Here is a 13,571-nt window from a genome sequence, read left to right on the forward strand (position 1 = left end):
GCAGGGAGCACAGATAATTTTAAAAACTATTAGATAAGCACCTGAGCGACCATAGAATACAGGGCTATACAATGTAATACTGACATAAAAACACACACACAGGTTGGACTTGATGGACTTGTGTCTTTTTTCAACCTCACTAACTATGTAACTGTTAACCTCCTTAGCGGTAATCCCGAGTCTGGCTCGGGTTGGGAATTTCATTACAATAGCGGTAACCCCGAGCCAGACTCGGGCTTGCACCGCTCGATGCAGGGGAGGACACAGGTAACGTCACTTACCTTGTCCCCTGGATCCAGCGATGTCCGCCGCGCTGTGTGATCGAGCCGTCCTGCGCTCGATTCACAGTGCCGAATGCCGCCGAGCTCCGTTCCCTGCGACGTTACGGCGCACGGGAGCGGAGAACGGCGGCAAATTCAAAAATGTAAAAAGACACAAAAGACACACAGCACTGTAATCTTACAGATTACAGTGCTGTAGTAAAAAATACACACCCCCTTTGTCCCTAGTGGTCTGTGCAATGCCCTGCATGCACTTTTATATTATAAATACTGTTTTTTACTGCTTGTAATTTGGAGATTGTCCATAGCAACCAAAACATGTCCCTTTTTCATCTTTTTTTGGATTTGATTACATTATTCAATAATTTTTATTATTCTTTATTATATTATAAACTTTATCATACCCGGGATGTCCGCTAGACTCTGGTTTGAAGAGATTTCAGAACGTTATTCCTAAGAATTACAGGACTACAAAATAAAAGCCAGATTTCCATGCAAAATAATTGTACCGCTTTCAGCACCTTATTCCAGACTGAATCATACCGCCAGGGAGGTTAATATGCATTTGGAAAAATTCTACAGTGAACCAAGACACATGGACCTGAGAATTTGAGAATGTAGTGTATTGTAAAATATGTGTAGTTTGGCTTCTAGAAAAAGGTGTTATATAAATCGTTATTTAGGACTGTGGAGAGCAAGCCAGTTTACTAGGAACATTGACCCAATTGGGTTGAATTACTAAACCTGGAAAGTGCAAAATCTGGTGCAGCTCTGCATAGAAACCAATCAACTTCCAGGTTTTTCTCTCAAAAGCTTAATTGAACAAGCCAAGGTTAGAAACTGATCGGTTACCGTGCACAGCTGCTCCAGATTCTGAGTGCTCCAGTTTTAGTAAATCTACCCCAATATGTCTAACCTGTGCCTAGTCTGAGTAATGGATCTGTCTGCAGAAGGCTAGAAATAAGATGTTGGGCATCAGCTGGAAGTGCTTCTTCCCCTTCCGGCCACACTATGTCATCTGGAAGAGAAGAAACAAGGAGAATTAACAAGAGAAGTAAGCATGACATATATATTATCACATTTTTTAGGAAATCAAACAAGTTTAACTACAAGTCCATCAAAACTCCCTATTCTCATATCTGCTCAAATTCTGAACCAGTCTGCCAAAATACATTGAGAGCTAAAATATGACAAAGACAGCAGAGAAATGTACAGATGCCAAACATATGATAGACATGAGCATAAGAGATACTCACCACTAATCACCTGACCAAACAGCTCTTCAGGGGTGTCGCCAAAGAAAGGGACACAGCCCACCAGGAACTCATATAGTATAATGCCCATTGCCCACCAATCCACAGGCTTTCCATATCCCTGCCGCAGGATTACTTCTGGAGCAATGTATTCTGGGGTCCCACAAACCTAGGATACAAGAAAAAATATGTTCCTGTAGTTGTTACCTTTCTATTAAAAAAACAGACTACCGTATATACTCGAGTATAAGCCGAGATTTTCAGCCTCTTTTTTGAGGCTGAAAGTGCCCCCCTCGGCTTATACTCGAGTCATCGCTGTCTGCCCGCTCGATCAGCGTGTCGAGCAGACAGACAGCGGCCATTCTATTCAAAAGCCGCGCCTCCGGCTCCGCCTTCGCCTGTGATAGGCGGAACACTGAATTTCCCAGCAGCCTGTGTTCCGCCTATCACGGACGTCGTATCATCCTCGTACTACGGACGAGGATGATACGACGTCTGTGATAGGCGGAACACAGGCTGCTGGGAAATTCAGTGTTCCGCCTATCACAGGCGAAGGCGGCGGCGCAGCTTTTGAACTTACAATGGCCGCCGACGAAGAGGGCACGGGACGGCACGGCACGGGACGGGACGGGACGGGGGCAAGGCAAGGCACGACACGGGACGGATGCAAGGAGGCAAGGCCCGGCACGGGACGGAGGCAAGGAGGCAAGGCACGGGACGGAGGCTCGGGACAAAGGTAGGCTGGACACACACACACACACACACACACACACACACACACACACACACACACACACACACACACACACACACACACACACACACACACACACACACACACACACACACACGGATGGAGACACACACAGGGATGGATGGATGGATGGATGGAGACACACACACACAGGGATGGATGGATGGATGGATGGATGGAGACACACACACACAGGGATGGATGGATGGATGGATGGAGACACACACACACACAGGGATGGATGGATGGATGGACACACACACACACAGGGATGGATGGACGGACACACAGGGATGGACGGACACACAGGGATGGACGGACACACAGGGATGGACGGACACACAGGGATGGACGGACACACACACAGGGATGGACAGGCATGTCTCACCCTCGGCTTATACACGAGTCAATAAGTTTGCCAGTTTTTTTGGGGGTAAATTGGGGGCCTCGGCTTATATTCGGGTCGGCCTATACTCGAGTATATACGGTATGTAAAAAGTCTTTCCCACCCATGAAGTCTGTCTCTACAACCACAGGGTGGCACAGACAGGAGGAGCATTGTGACATGGAGTCTGTCCCTCCCACCACGGGGTGACACAGACAAGGGAAGCTATGTGCATCATGGAGCTTGTCCCTCCTACCACAGGGTGACATTGACAATTTAAAGTAACCCTTTATTATCACCTGTTTGTCCAGGAATTCTCTGGCCTCACTCTCGATATGTCCTTCATATAAATTGGTGGTGAGATTCATAAGCCCCATTTTGGATAAGCCAAAATCAGTTAGTTTTACGTGCCCCATGGAAGTAATCAAAAGACTGAAGTGAGAAAAAGAAAAGAGACAGAAAGGAGTAAAGATACTTTAAGTCAGACATTAACAGAGAAAGACACAGATTATACATAATGATATATACCACTGTGGAAGCAAAAGGTTTCAGAGTGAACATCAACTACTGGGCCTGACCTGTGAAAAGGGTCCAGCCTTGTCTTTTGTCTACATGTCTTTCCTTACTCATTGCACTGATAGAAGCATTAAACAATGTGTATATGATCTAGAAGATGATTTTATACCCACAAATGTGTTAGACTGTGTAAAGACTGAATAGTAAGTATGTGTATAATGTGTGTACAGTAGGTGGTTCTTACCCATTACAACTACAGTTTTGCAACACCTTTGCTATATTCATGACTATAAAAAAAACTAGTGCAGTGGTATAGCAACAGCAGGGTGGCCCATGTGCTTTGCCCTTGGTACAGCCCGCTGAAGAGTGCTCTATAAGAGTAGGCAGGGGAAAAGTGACCTGGGCCAGAAAAGCCGCCCCTGCACATTAACACTTTGGGGTTCCAGGTGATGTCAAAGTTTACTTTGTCCAAAACTCTGCAAGATCAACCACATAGTAGTGTCTGCCCTGTGTATACCCCTGGAGAGCAGAGGGAAGTCCTTGTAGGCTCCTCCTTGGCTCTGATGTGTCACATGACACAAAGGAGAGGGCGTTGGGAGGACTTCACCTTGTTTTGCACTAGGCACCGCTCTGCTTTTGAGGTCTGATTCATTTTTTGCATGGTGGGTGGAAAATTTTTGCTGAAAGTCAATTTGTGCTGGGTAGGGGTGGCAGATTTGGTGCTGGGAGATATGAGCAAATATTGTCACTTTACCGATTTGTTGCCCACATTGTAATTATTGCCCGTTTGCTGTCTGGGTTTCTTTTTCATTTATTGAAGGGTACAGCCAAGATCTTCTGTATGACACACAAAAAAAACAAAAGCACAGCCTAGGGGCGGCCACTGATGGTGGTCAAACACCCCATATGCTAGAGGCAGCTCAGTTAATCAAAATGCAGTAGAACAACTGGTAACAAACAAAGAAGATGGGAGGGTGCTGTGTCCTTCAGTCAGAGAGAAGAGTGCTGTGCCCTTCATTGAACTTTGAGAAAAGGGTTTTAAGGTAGGTACAAAAATCCAATTTTTATAATGGTTACCCATATGTTGCCTACATAGGTTATGTGATAGCCCATTTGTAGCTCATGCCCTGCCATTTATTTTCCTGCAAATTGTCAACTCACTTCTGTTTCAAACACTATATTAATATAATACATTTTCTAGCAGGTCTGTCGTTCAAGCGACCCCATTACTTTCCCCATGTTTTTTGTAGTTTGCTAAGTACGCCACAGCTTGACTCTTGCATATGGGTGGGTGAGAGGTATTTAAAAAATAATCCACTGTTGCTAAAAATTCCTTGTTTGTATGTACACAATTATACTGTATGAACAGACTGGTCTTTACTTGTCAGGTTTCAGGTCACGGTGAACTATTCCATAATTGTGCAAGTACTCCAAAGCCAATACAGTCTCAGCGAAATATAGCCGTGCCATCTCCAGTGGAAGGGCACCAATGTGCTTCAGAAGTGTGGCACAGTCACCCCCTGCCAAGGACAGAACACAGCATCAGTAAGAGTACAGAAAACACTTAATACAAAAATTATACAAACACCCCATCAATCAAGAACCAGGAGGCAAACTGCAAAGGATGCAGGCTGGGATTCTAAATACTTCATAGAGGACTGATACCTAAACATAAAGATTATTTTAAAGTGACCCATGCTATTCCTTTTGTTATCCCATATAACAGTACATGTGCAAAGAGGCAGTTGTAAGCTCTGTATTGCTCCCTCTCTTATGGCACAGCTCAATAGCAATACCTACATAGCATCTATGGATACATTTTTTATGTTTTTAAGCTTTTACACAATTTTATTTTTATTTATTAAACTATCTGTAAAATAGGAGAGCAAAGAAAGGTAAGCATTACGGTGGGGCACTATTAAAATGGAGAATAGAAACTTCCCATATACTATACTACCAACAGGGGGCAATGGGAAGAGAAAGGGGATTTATGTGCCAGAACAAAAATCAAAAAAAGACATAGGGGGATATTTACGAAAAGGAAAATCCACTTTGCACTGCAAGTGCACTTGAAAGTGCAGTCGCTGTAAATCCAAGGGGGGCATGCACGGAAAATATAAAACAGCTGTAGCGCCCTGCTCCTGATGAGCAAACGCTATTGTTTTTTTCTTAAATGTAATTATCTGAAGCTGTAGTTTGGCTCAGACTAATGTCTCTAAAGTTCTGGTTTCTGTACCAGTTCAGCTGGGTTGCACCGATTCCCACCTGACCGTAGGTGTCGCTATCACCGTCAGTGGGTGTGGAACAGCAGCAGGCTGGATGTATTGAATTCCGCCTCTTGCTCAGAAATGGTTCAGTGGGTGTGGTTTCCCTGTTGCGCATTCTGAGAAAGGGTATTTAAGGTACAGACGCCATTTTTCTGGGTTCGTCCGTTGTTTCTGGGGTCCGTGATCCCAACCCCTCCTGGCCTGGGGTCTGTGACACATGGTCCTGCGCCTCCGGCCTGCTGGCCCGAGGCTCTGCAACTGAGAGTGTAGGCCCAGGAATGTCTTGGGGCCTACTGATCCAGGGGTCGTCCTGTGCTGTCTCGCCTGCGGGGAGAAGACGAGTAAAGCTGAAGGATCCAGGGGAGGACTTTTCCAGTGGAGGACCGAACGCTAGGCTGGAGGAGGAGCCTAGAAACTCAGTTTGAGGACGCATCCCGGAATCAATATCCTTACAGTATCGCCGGGTCAGCTGAAAGAATCTGGTACTGTATGGTAGTTCTTCCTAAAAACTCTCAAGCATTTCTAAGTTCAATTAACAAGTCTGTGGCAGAAACTTTGTTGTGCATCTACTCTCAAAAACCACTAACTTTCATTAACAAGTCTGTGGCAGAGACTTTGTTGCGCATCTACTCTCAAGAACCACTAAGTTTAACTAACAAGTCTGTGGCAGAGACTTTGTTTGGCATCTCATCGGCTGCTAGGTCAAGTGAGAGGGGCCTATCCGGTGATTGGTGGATCCAGTCTGTGGAGCTGTTTGTCCTCTGGATCTGACTGATACCTCTAACCCGCAATTACCAGGTGCCTGAACTCCCTCTTATCCTCTAACCCTCTGTTGAAGGGCTGTGTCTTGTGTCTTTCTTTGGTGTCTGCTTTGGTGTCTTTGGTGTTACCCCTAAATAAATCTTCAAAAAGGGCCACGTGTCTGATATATCTTCATTTGGGCTACTTTCCATGGGACTCCCCTAGGATGAAGAGGCGAGCAGAAGAGGTAACGGTAATAATAAAACCAGCAGCTCCTTCGGGGGTTAGTGCTACACAGCATTTTAGCTTGCACATGATTGGAAGATATAATCAGCAGAACTTCCCCCAATTTCAGATCTACCCCTCAGATTTACAGCGACTGCACTTCCAAGTGCACTTGCAGTGCACTTGTAGTGCAAAGTGGATTTGCCTTTTGTAAATAACCCCCACAGTCCATAAAATTACATTTTTATTTCCACATTAAAATGAGCAAAACCTAAAAACATGCATCATCAGCTACAATCTGGTATAAGGAATATGCATCAACATACAAAAGATGATAAGTGGATCAGTATTACAGGGAACCTGTTGCTTTGCCAATACATTGGGTTCTTTTACAGCCTCACCTGTTGAGTTCTGTAGAAACCAGACTTTTTTTTTTTAATGACAGAAGGAGATACTGGAAAATACATGCAAAGAAGCGTAAAGCTCTACTGGCTCAAAAGGAGAATGCAAAATATCAATGTGCAATAAACCTGACTTAAAGTGGAACTCCAGGCCTGGTATCCCTCCCTCATCCTTCGATGACCCCCAAGATTTTATTTTAAAATAAACCGGACATATGCCTCAGTCCAGTAATGTCCATCCAGTACTGAGCAGCGTTCATAAAATTACATTCAAATGCTGCAGTGTCCTGGAGTACTGTGATCCCAGTCAAGGTGAAGATGTATCCCCTAGGGGTGAGCGTAAACAACAAGCTAGCCTCACAAGAAAAGGACATAATGGCAGGGCGTCTGTCTGCACTGAAAAGGACTCTCAGAGCTGGACTAAGGGGGACATTAGAGACAGTGCTGGAGAGTGGAGAAGGTGTGTGAAGAATGGCACTATTTTTTGTACAGAAGGAGTATAAATATGAATAACAATCCTGGAAATCATATTTTAAAGTTAAAAAAAATAAAATAAAAGATTTCAATATTTTTTTTTGCTAATCCTGAGTCCTGACCAAAAATGTATAAATAAAGAAAGTATGTACAAAACCACTACATCTTAAAGCACGCCAAACTTTGGAGTTTAGATCTACATTAACATTTGAATAAAGCACTTTGGGTTTAGGACTTTTATTTAACTGTACATATCTTGAGCCTCACCTTCTACATACTCCATGACCATACAGAGGTGTCGGCGGGTCTGAAAGGAGCAGAACATACTGACCACAAAAGGGTTCTGTGCAAAAGTTAGGATGTCCCTCTCTACGAAAGCCTGATGGACCTGGTTTCTCAGGAGAAGGTTCTGCTTGTTGATTTTCTTCATAGCAAACCTCTGTCGGGTCTCCCGGTGTCGTACCAAATATACAGCCCTGTGATGAGGGGACCACACAACATTTAAAACTTTCTTTGAAACGTATAGGTTAACCCTTCAAATTAAATTCTGCATATTGAATATATACGGTACATTGTACAACGATGTACGCAAACGTCATGGCATGTTCTAACCTGCTTCTGTAGATTTTAAGACAGGCCTTGTCAATGCACTTGCTCACAACATCCAGAATAGTTTCTTAGTGGGAAGTACTTAAAATATAATCACAGGTCCTGGTCAACGGTACAACATCGGCTCCCTTTGACATTGCCAACGGTACTCGACAGGGCTGCCCCCTGTCCCCCCTCCTCTTTGTCATCATCATTGAGCATTTGGCTTGTGCCATACGACAAAACCCCTCCATTCTTGGTATTCAAACTCCGTCTGCACATCACAAACTTTCCCTGTATGCTGATGACCTCCTAGTGTATATTCAGAATCCACACATCTCCATACCATCCCTACTCAGTGAATTTCAACGCTTTGGTATCTATAGTAACTTTAAGCTCAACATCTCTAAGACAGAAGCCCTCAACATATCCCTTACCCCCTCCACGCTGTCCCTTCTGAAATCCAACTTCTCATTTAAATGGCAGGCTAAGGGGATCTCGTACCTAGGGGTTGTTATACCCTCCAACCTAGCTGATTTGTTTTCTCTGAATTATATCCCCCTGCTTAACCGTATACGGAAGGACCTCGAGGAGTGGGGGGGATCTCCCTTACCCTGGTTCGGACGGATTAATATCCTAAAGATGGACACTCTACCCAAGTTCCTGTATTTATCTCAAACAATACCCATCCACGTCCCCAAATCATTTTTTATCTCCCTACGCTCGCTGGCAATCAGATTCTTGTGGAACAGGGGCCTTCCCAGGGTTAAATTTACACTACTGACGATCCCGAAGACTTTAGGAGGAACAGGCCTCCCTGACTTTGAGACTTACCATAAGGCCGCTCATATGACTCGCATCATAGAATGGTTCTCTCGCCCTTCCTGCAAGGCCTCGGTGTCTGTTGAACAGGACCTTTCTCCTGTAGATCTCCGAGCCCTTCAATGGGGTTATAAACAGGACTACTCTCGTATGACCTCCTTGTCCCCACTGACTTTGGCCTCCCTGACGATGTGGTACAGGACGGGGCTAAACTCCACTCTCTCCTCGGACCCGGGCCCCTTGATGTACCTCTTTGACCATCCTGCTTTGCCACAAAGTACAGGGGTAGCCTCCCTAGGACCCTTTAAGCGCACAGAATGGCCGCAGGCCCGTACATTTGTGCACCCCTCTCAGGGGACCCCGGTCTCCGTGACTGACTCCGGAGATTGGCTCACGGCCCTACATGTGTCCACATTTGCCAAACGCCTACACTCCTCCTCTCAAATACATCGCAAGCTTACCAATTTCGAGGAACTGTGCTTGCTTCCAGAAACTCCCAAACACTTACTGTCCTCCTTATATAACCTACTACAGACTTTAGCACATGATCAACTCCCACATTACACCAGGCTGTGGTCTGCGGATTTGGGTGAGGACATCTCTGTGCCGGAATGGCATACCTCTTTTCATTTCACACATAAGTCAACAATCTCCTGCTACTCCCAAGAAAAGAACTACAAACTATTATCCAGGTGGTACAGGGACCCTGCTACTTTACACAGGATTTTCCCGTCTACCCCGGCCACCTGCTGGCGCTGTGAAGCTTCAGTCGGAACTTACATGCATGTCTGGTGGGACTGTGAGAGGATCCGCCCCTTCTGGACACAGGTTTTTGAATGTTATAATCTCTTGGCTGATATCCCGGTTCCTATCTCTCCAAAAATTGCATTACTCTCTATTCTGCCCGGGTCTATTAAATCGCAGAGACAAAGATTTCTCAGTTTCTTTATGTCCTCCGCTAGGCAACTGATACCTGCTTATTGGAAGACGACGACCACCCCCCCATTGTCACGGTGGGTATCGATTATGAATGACACCATGAGAATGGAGGAGATGTTGGCACTGGACAATGACACTTACGCCAAATTTATTTCTCAATGGTCGATCTGGCTCCGCTTCTCTTCTTCTGACTCTTTAATGAACCAAATCTTGAACGCATGAGGACGCTGTGGGCTCTCCCTTACCCTACCCCCCCCTACCCATATTCCTTCCCCCTCCCCCCCTTCCTCCCCCTTTTCCCTCCTCTCCTCTTGCTATTTAGCTTTCCCCTATACCGCCTTGCTCCTCTTTACTTTGCTCCTTTCTCTTCTCTCTTCCTTTCTATCTTTTTTTATGTTATTGTCTAAAAACTGCCTCATGTAGTAACCCATGAGTGTTTCTCACTACTGTGGCCTCAGGGATCGGAGCACAGGCCGTCTTCTCTACTCTCCAAGCTTCCCGTCAGGGACCGGCTGTGGCCGATTGTCATTAGCCGGTCTCCCATAATTGTACTCCTGTCTGCATTTGCCTCATGATGGTTACTGTTTATTGTTTTTACTTGACATGTTTCAATAAAAATATTTTCAACACTATAATATAATCACAGTGTCAGCCCCGGTGTTGTAATAAGAAACATTGCATCAACGACATCTCCGAAGGCATGCAACTTCTAGTTTGTGAAGTAAACTGTAGAACTTTGTGTAAAACAGTAGGACTAACTCATGAAAACTGGCTACAAGGGCGAGTTCAGAATGTGGTGATAAATGGGGAGTACTTGGAATGGTCAGGGGTGGATAGTGGGGTCCCCCAGGGTTCTGTGCTGGGACCAATCCTGTTTAATTTATTCATAAACAACCTGGATAATGGGGTAAACAGTTCAATCTCTGTATTTGTGGACAATACTAAGCTAAGCAGGGCAATAACTTCTCCGCAGGATTTGGAAACCTTGGGTCCGGCCGCACCTGGAGTATGCTGTCCAGTTCAGGGCACCAGTCCAAAGCAAACAGAATATTGGCATGCATTAAAAAGGGGATTCATTCCAAAGATAAAATGATAGTTCTCCCACACTACAAGACTCTGGTCCGGCCGCACCTGGAGTATGTTGTCCAGTTCTGGGCACCAGTCCTCAGGAAGGATGTACTGGAAATGGAGCAAATACAAAGAAGGGCAACAAAGCTAATAAAGGGTCTGGAGGATATTAGTTATGAGGAAAGGTTGCGAGCACTGAACTTATTCTCTCTGGAGAAGAGACGCTTGAGAGGGGATATGATTTCAATGACCCCACAATAGGGATAAAACGTTTTCACGGAAGGGAGTTTAACAAGACACGTGGCCACTCATTAAAATTAGAAGAAAAGAGGTTTAACCTTAAACTACATAGAGGGTTCTTTACTATAAGTGCGGCAAGGATGTGGAATTCCGTTCCACAGGCTGTGGTCTCAGCGGTGGGCATTGATAGTTTCAAGAAACTATTAGATAAGCACCTGAACGACCACAACATACAGGGATACACAATGTAATAATGACATATAATAACACACATAGGTTGGACTTGATGGACTTGTGTCTTTTTTCAACCTCACCTACTATGCAACTGTTTTTGCCCACAGCAACCAATCAGGGTTTACCTTTTATTTAAGACTGGTCATAAAGGTCAACAGTTATTCAAATTTTCTTCCATTATGTTTACTTATTTTTTTCTTTTCTCCTCATTTTGTGGATCGGCTGTGTCCACCATGAAAAAGACAGCCTTTTTTACTTCAAGCCCTGTACACACTTCTTCAAGAAGCAGTGAACCAATTTCAGAAGCATTGAGCTGAGGATTCTGGGAAATCCTGTCTACAGCTTGCTAGAAAAATAAATGTTCCGCTCCTGTTCGCCAGTTGCAAGCTGAAATTTAACAGCAAGTTTTAATGGGATCCCATGCTGTAGAAAATATGGTAACTGACATCGTTGACCTCCTGAAAATGCTAGATGCCTGGATGTCATGCTGCCTACAGCTAAATAGGGATGGACGGAATAGCTTTCACCTGGATATAAAGTTTCCAGCAGAAGCCCAGTTATGACTAGTTGCCTTTGAGTGAGGAAGCCAATTTATGATCTGGGCACATAGGCACATAACTTTAAAGTACAATATTTCACAATCTAGATAATGTAAAGTTTGGTTCAGCTCACAAACTGACTGTCTTCCCTATGTCTTTTTTTAAAACATTAGGCTTTATATACTTATAGAAGCATTCTACAAAAATTAAGAAACTGACCACATGATGTTGAGCCAGTAAGAATACAAATGTTCTAGTACAGATTGGAAAATTAAAGCTAAAACCAGATTGGTTGCTATAGAACAGTGGTTCTCAACCAGGGTTCCTGGGAACCCTAGGGTTCCTCCAGAGGTTGCTAGGGGTTCCTTCAGCATTGGGCCATTTCTGCCACTGAGATAGGCATTCTTCCCACTGACCATTACACTAATGTATCATGAGTTGTAGATTTCTAATTTTTAGTAGGGGTTTCCCGAGACCAGAGAACTATTTCAAGGGTTCCTCTGTGTTGAAAAGGTTGAGAAAGGCTGACCTAGAAGAAAGACCTCAACTTCTTTTATTTCTCATCTCCCTAGTTTTGTTTTTATATTTGGTGTGCTAACCCTTCATTAAGCATTGAAACCTACTTGCCGGTAAAAAGTGTTCCCCAAACCTTATGCAGAGCCTATTGTTAATGTTATTTTTGACTGCAAAAGTGTTGCATTTGACAAGGTACACTCACCCATAGGCCCCATTACTGATCAGCTTAATGGTTTCAAAGTCGCTCTCCTCTGGCGGTCTAATGGGCTTTGAGACAGCACCTCCTTTTCCCTAAAAATAGGTTCACAGAGAAGCCCAAGGTAAATCTACTAAGATAAGTTGAGATATAATATGTGCAAGAAAAGTTAGAATGACTGCAAAATTTACAAACACCTTTCCTGTGTAAAGAAGAAATAAAAATGCCATCTGCAGATGAAACCTGGTATCACTGTCTGGGTATCCAAGAATAGTGCTCTAGAAATATATATCAATGGTCAGATTAAATCAACCAAGTTAATGCTAACAATAGAAGAGCAGGTGTCTTGTGATGCTTAAGCCGGGCTATACATGAATCAAAATTCATCCAATTCAGCAGGGACTGGATGAATTTTGATCCCTAGCTGGTTGTACACAGGTTGACCAATCGATCAACATGTGTACAACCAGCCTACCAGGTTTCTCCCAAATGATCAGTGCCATCGGCCATAGCCGGAAACGCTGATTATTGTATTCTGCTGGCGGGGAAGACTCCCTCCTAGTGGAATACAATAGCTCAGCAGGAGTGAGTCCACCATCCACATCGAATGTGTGGATGGGGTAATGGGTTAATTTTTTTTTTCATTCAACTCCGCTGGTTGAATGAAAAAAATGAATCACTCTACTGCTGTTAGTATGGTGTCACAATGTAGAGTCTCTGCTGCAATATTCTTTTAAATCATTAATTACAAAGCAGATGGATATCAATCTCACCTCTGCAATGTCCTCGCTTTCTGGTGTGTGCGTCTCCACGCTGACTGGCTCCTCATCCGCTTCCTCTGTGCAAATACACCAGCAAATTAATAGTTAGGCTTTTCTTCTCATTACAACCACAGCAACCCTAAGGAACTAAATTCAGACATGGACAACGATGCCTCACAGCATGTAAGGTCAACGCTGTTGTGGAAAGTTATGACACAGTACCAGTCTTTCTGTTTTATGTCCCATTCCTTTATTAGTGTTAGAGAGTGGATTGGTAAATGGAGGAAACAAACTAGCACAGCAACCTGTCTGATCCATTGGACAACCCAGCCTTGTGTCTTGACTTCTGCTGAACCTTGAGCTCTTTGCTC

General features: G+C 44.2%; 1 protein-coding gene across 3 annotated transcripts in view; it reads right to left on the bottom strand.

Moving 5' to 3' along the window:
• MAST1 (microtubule associated serine/threonine kinase 1) overlaps positions 1-13,571 on the bottom strand; it is a 188,728-nt gene that overhangs the window by 58,637 nt on the left and 116,520 nt on the right. For all 3 annotated transcript variants that reach the window (XM_077470390.1, XM_077470389.1, XM_077470388.1), the window contains 7 exons: positions 13,213-13,277; positions 12,446-12,534; positions 7,565-7,773; positions 4,571-4,709; positions 2,973-3,105; positions 1,538-1,703; positions 1,198-1,299 (listed from right to left, as the gene is read on the bottom strand). In XM_077470390.1, the coding sequence (XP_077326516.1) occupies positions 1,198-1,299; positions 1,538-1,703; positions 2,973-3,105; positions 4,571-4,709; positions 7,565-7,773; positions 12,446-12,534; positions 13,213-13,277 (903 nt within the window). The remainder of the gene's footprint in view (positions 1-1,197; positions 1,300-1,537; positions 1,704-2,972; positions 3,106-4,570; positions 4,710-7,564; positions 7,774-12,445; positions 12,535-13,212; positions 13,278-13,571) is intronic.

This window comes from Lithobates pipiens, unplaced genomic scaffold (genome assembly GCF_037356315.1).
Source record: "Lithobates pipiens isolate NorthernLeopardFrog02 unplaced genomic scaffold, aLitPip1_a1.2 Scaffold_8, whole genome shotgun sequence".
NCBI classification, from domain to species: domain Eukaryota; kingdom Metazoa; phylum Chordata; class Amphibia; order Anura; family Ranidae; genus Lithobates; species Lithobates pipiens.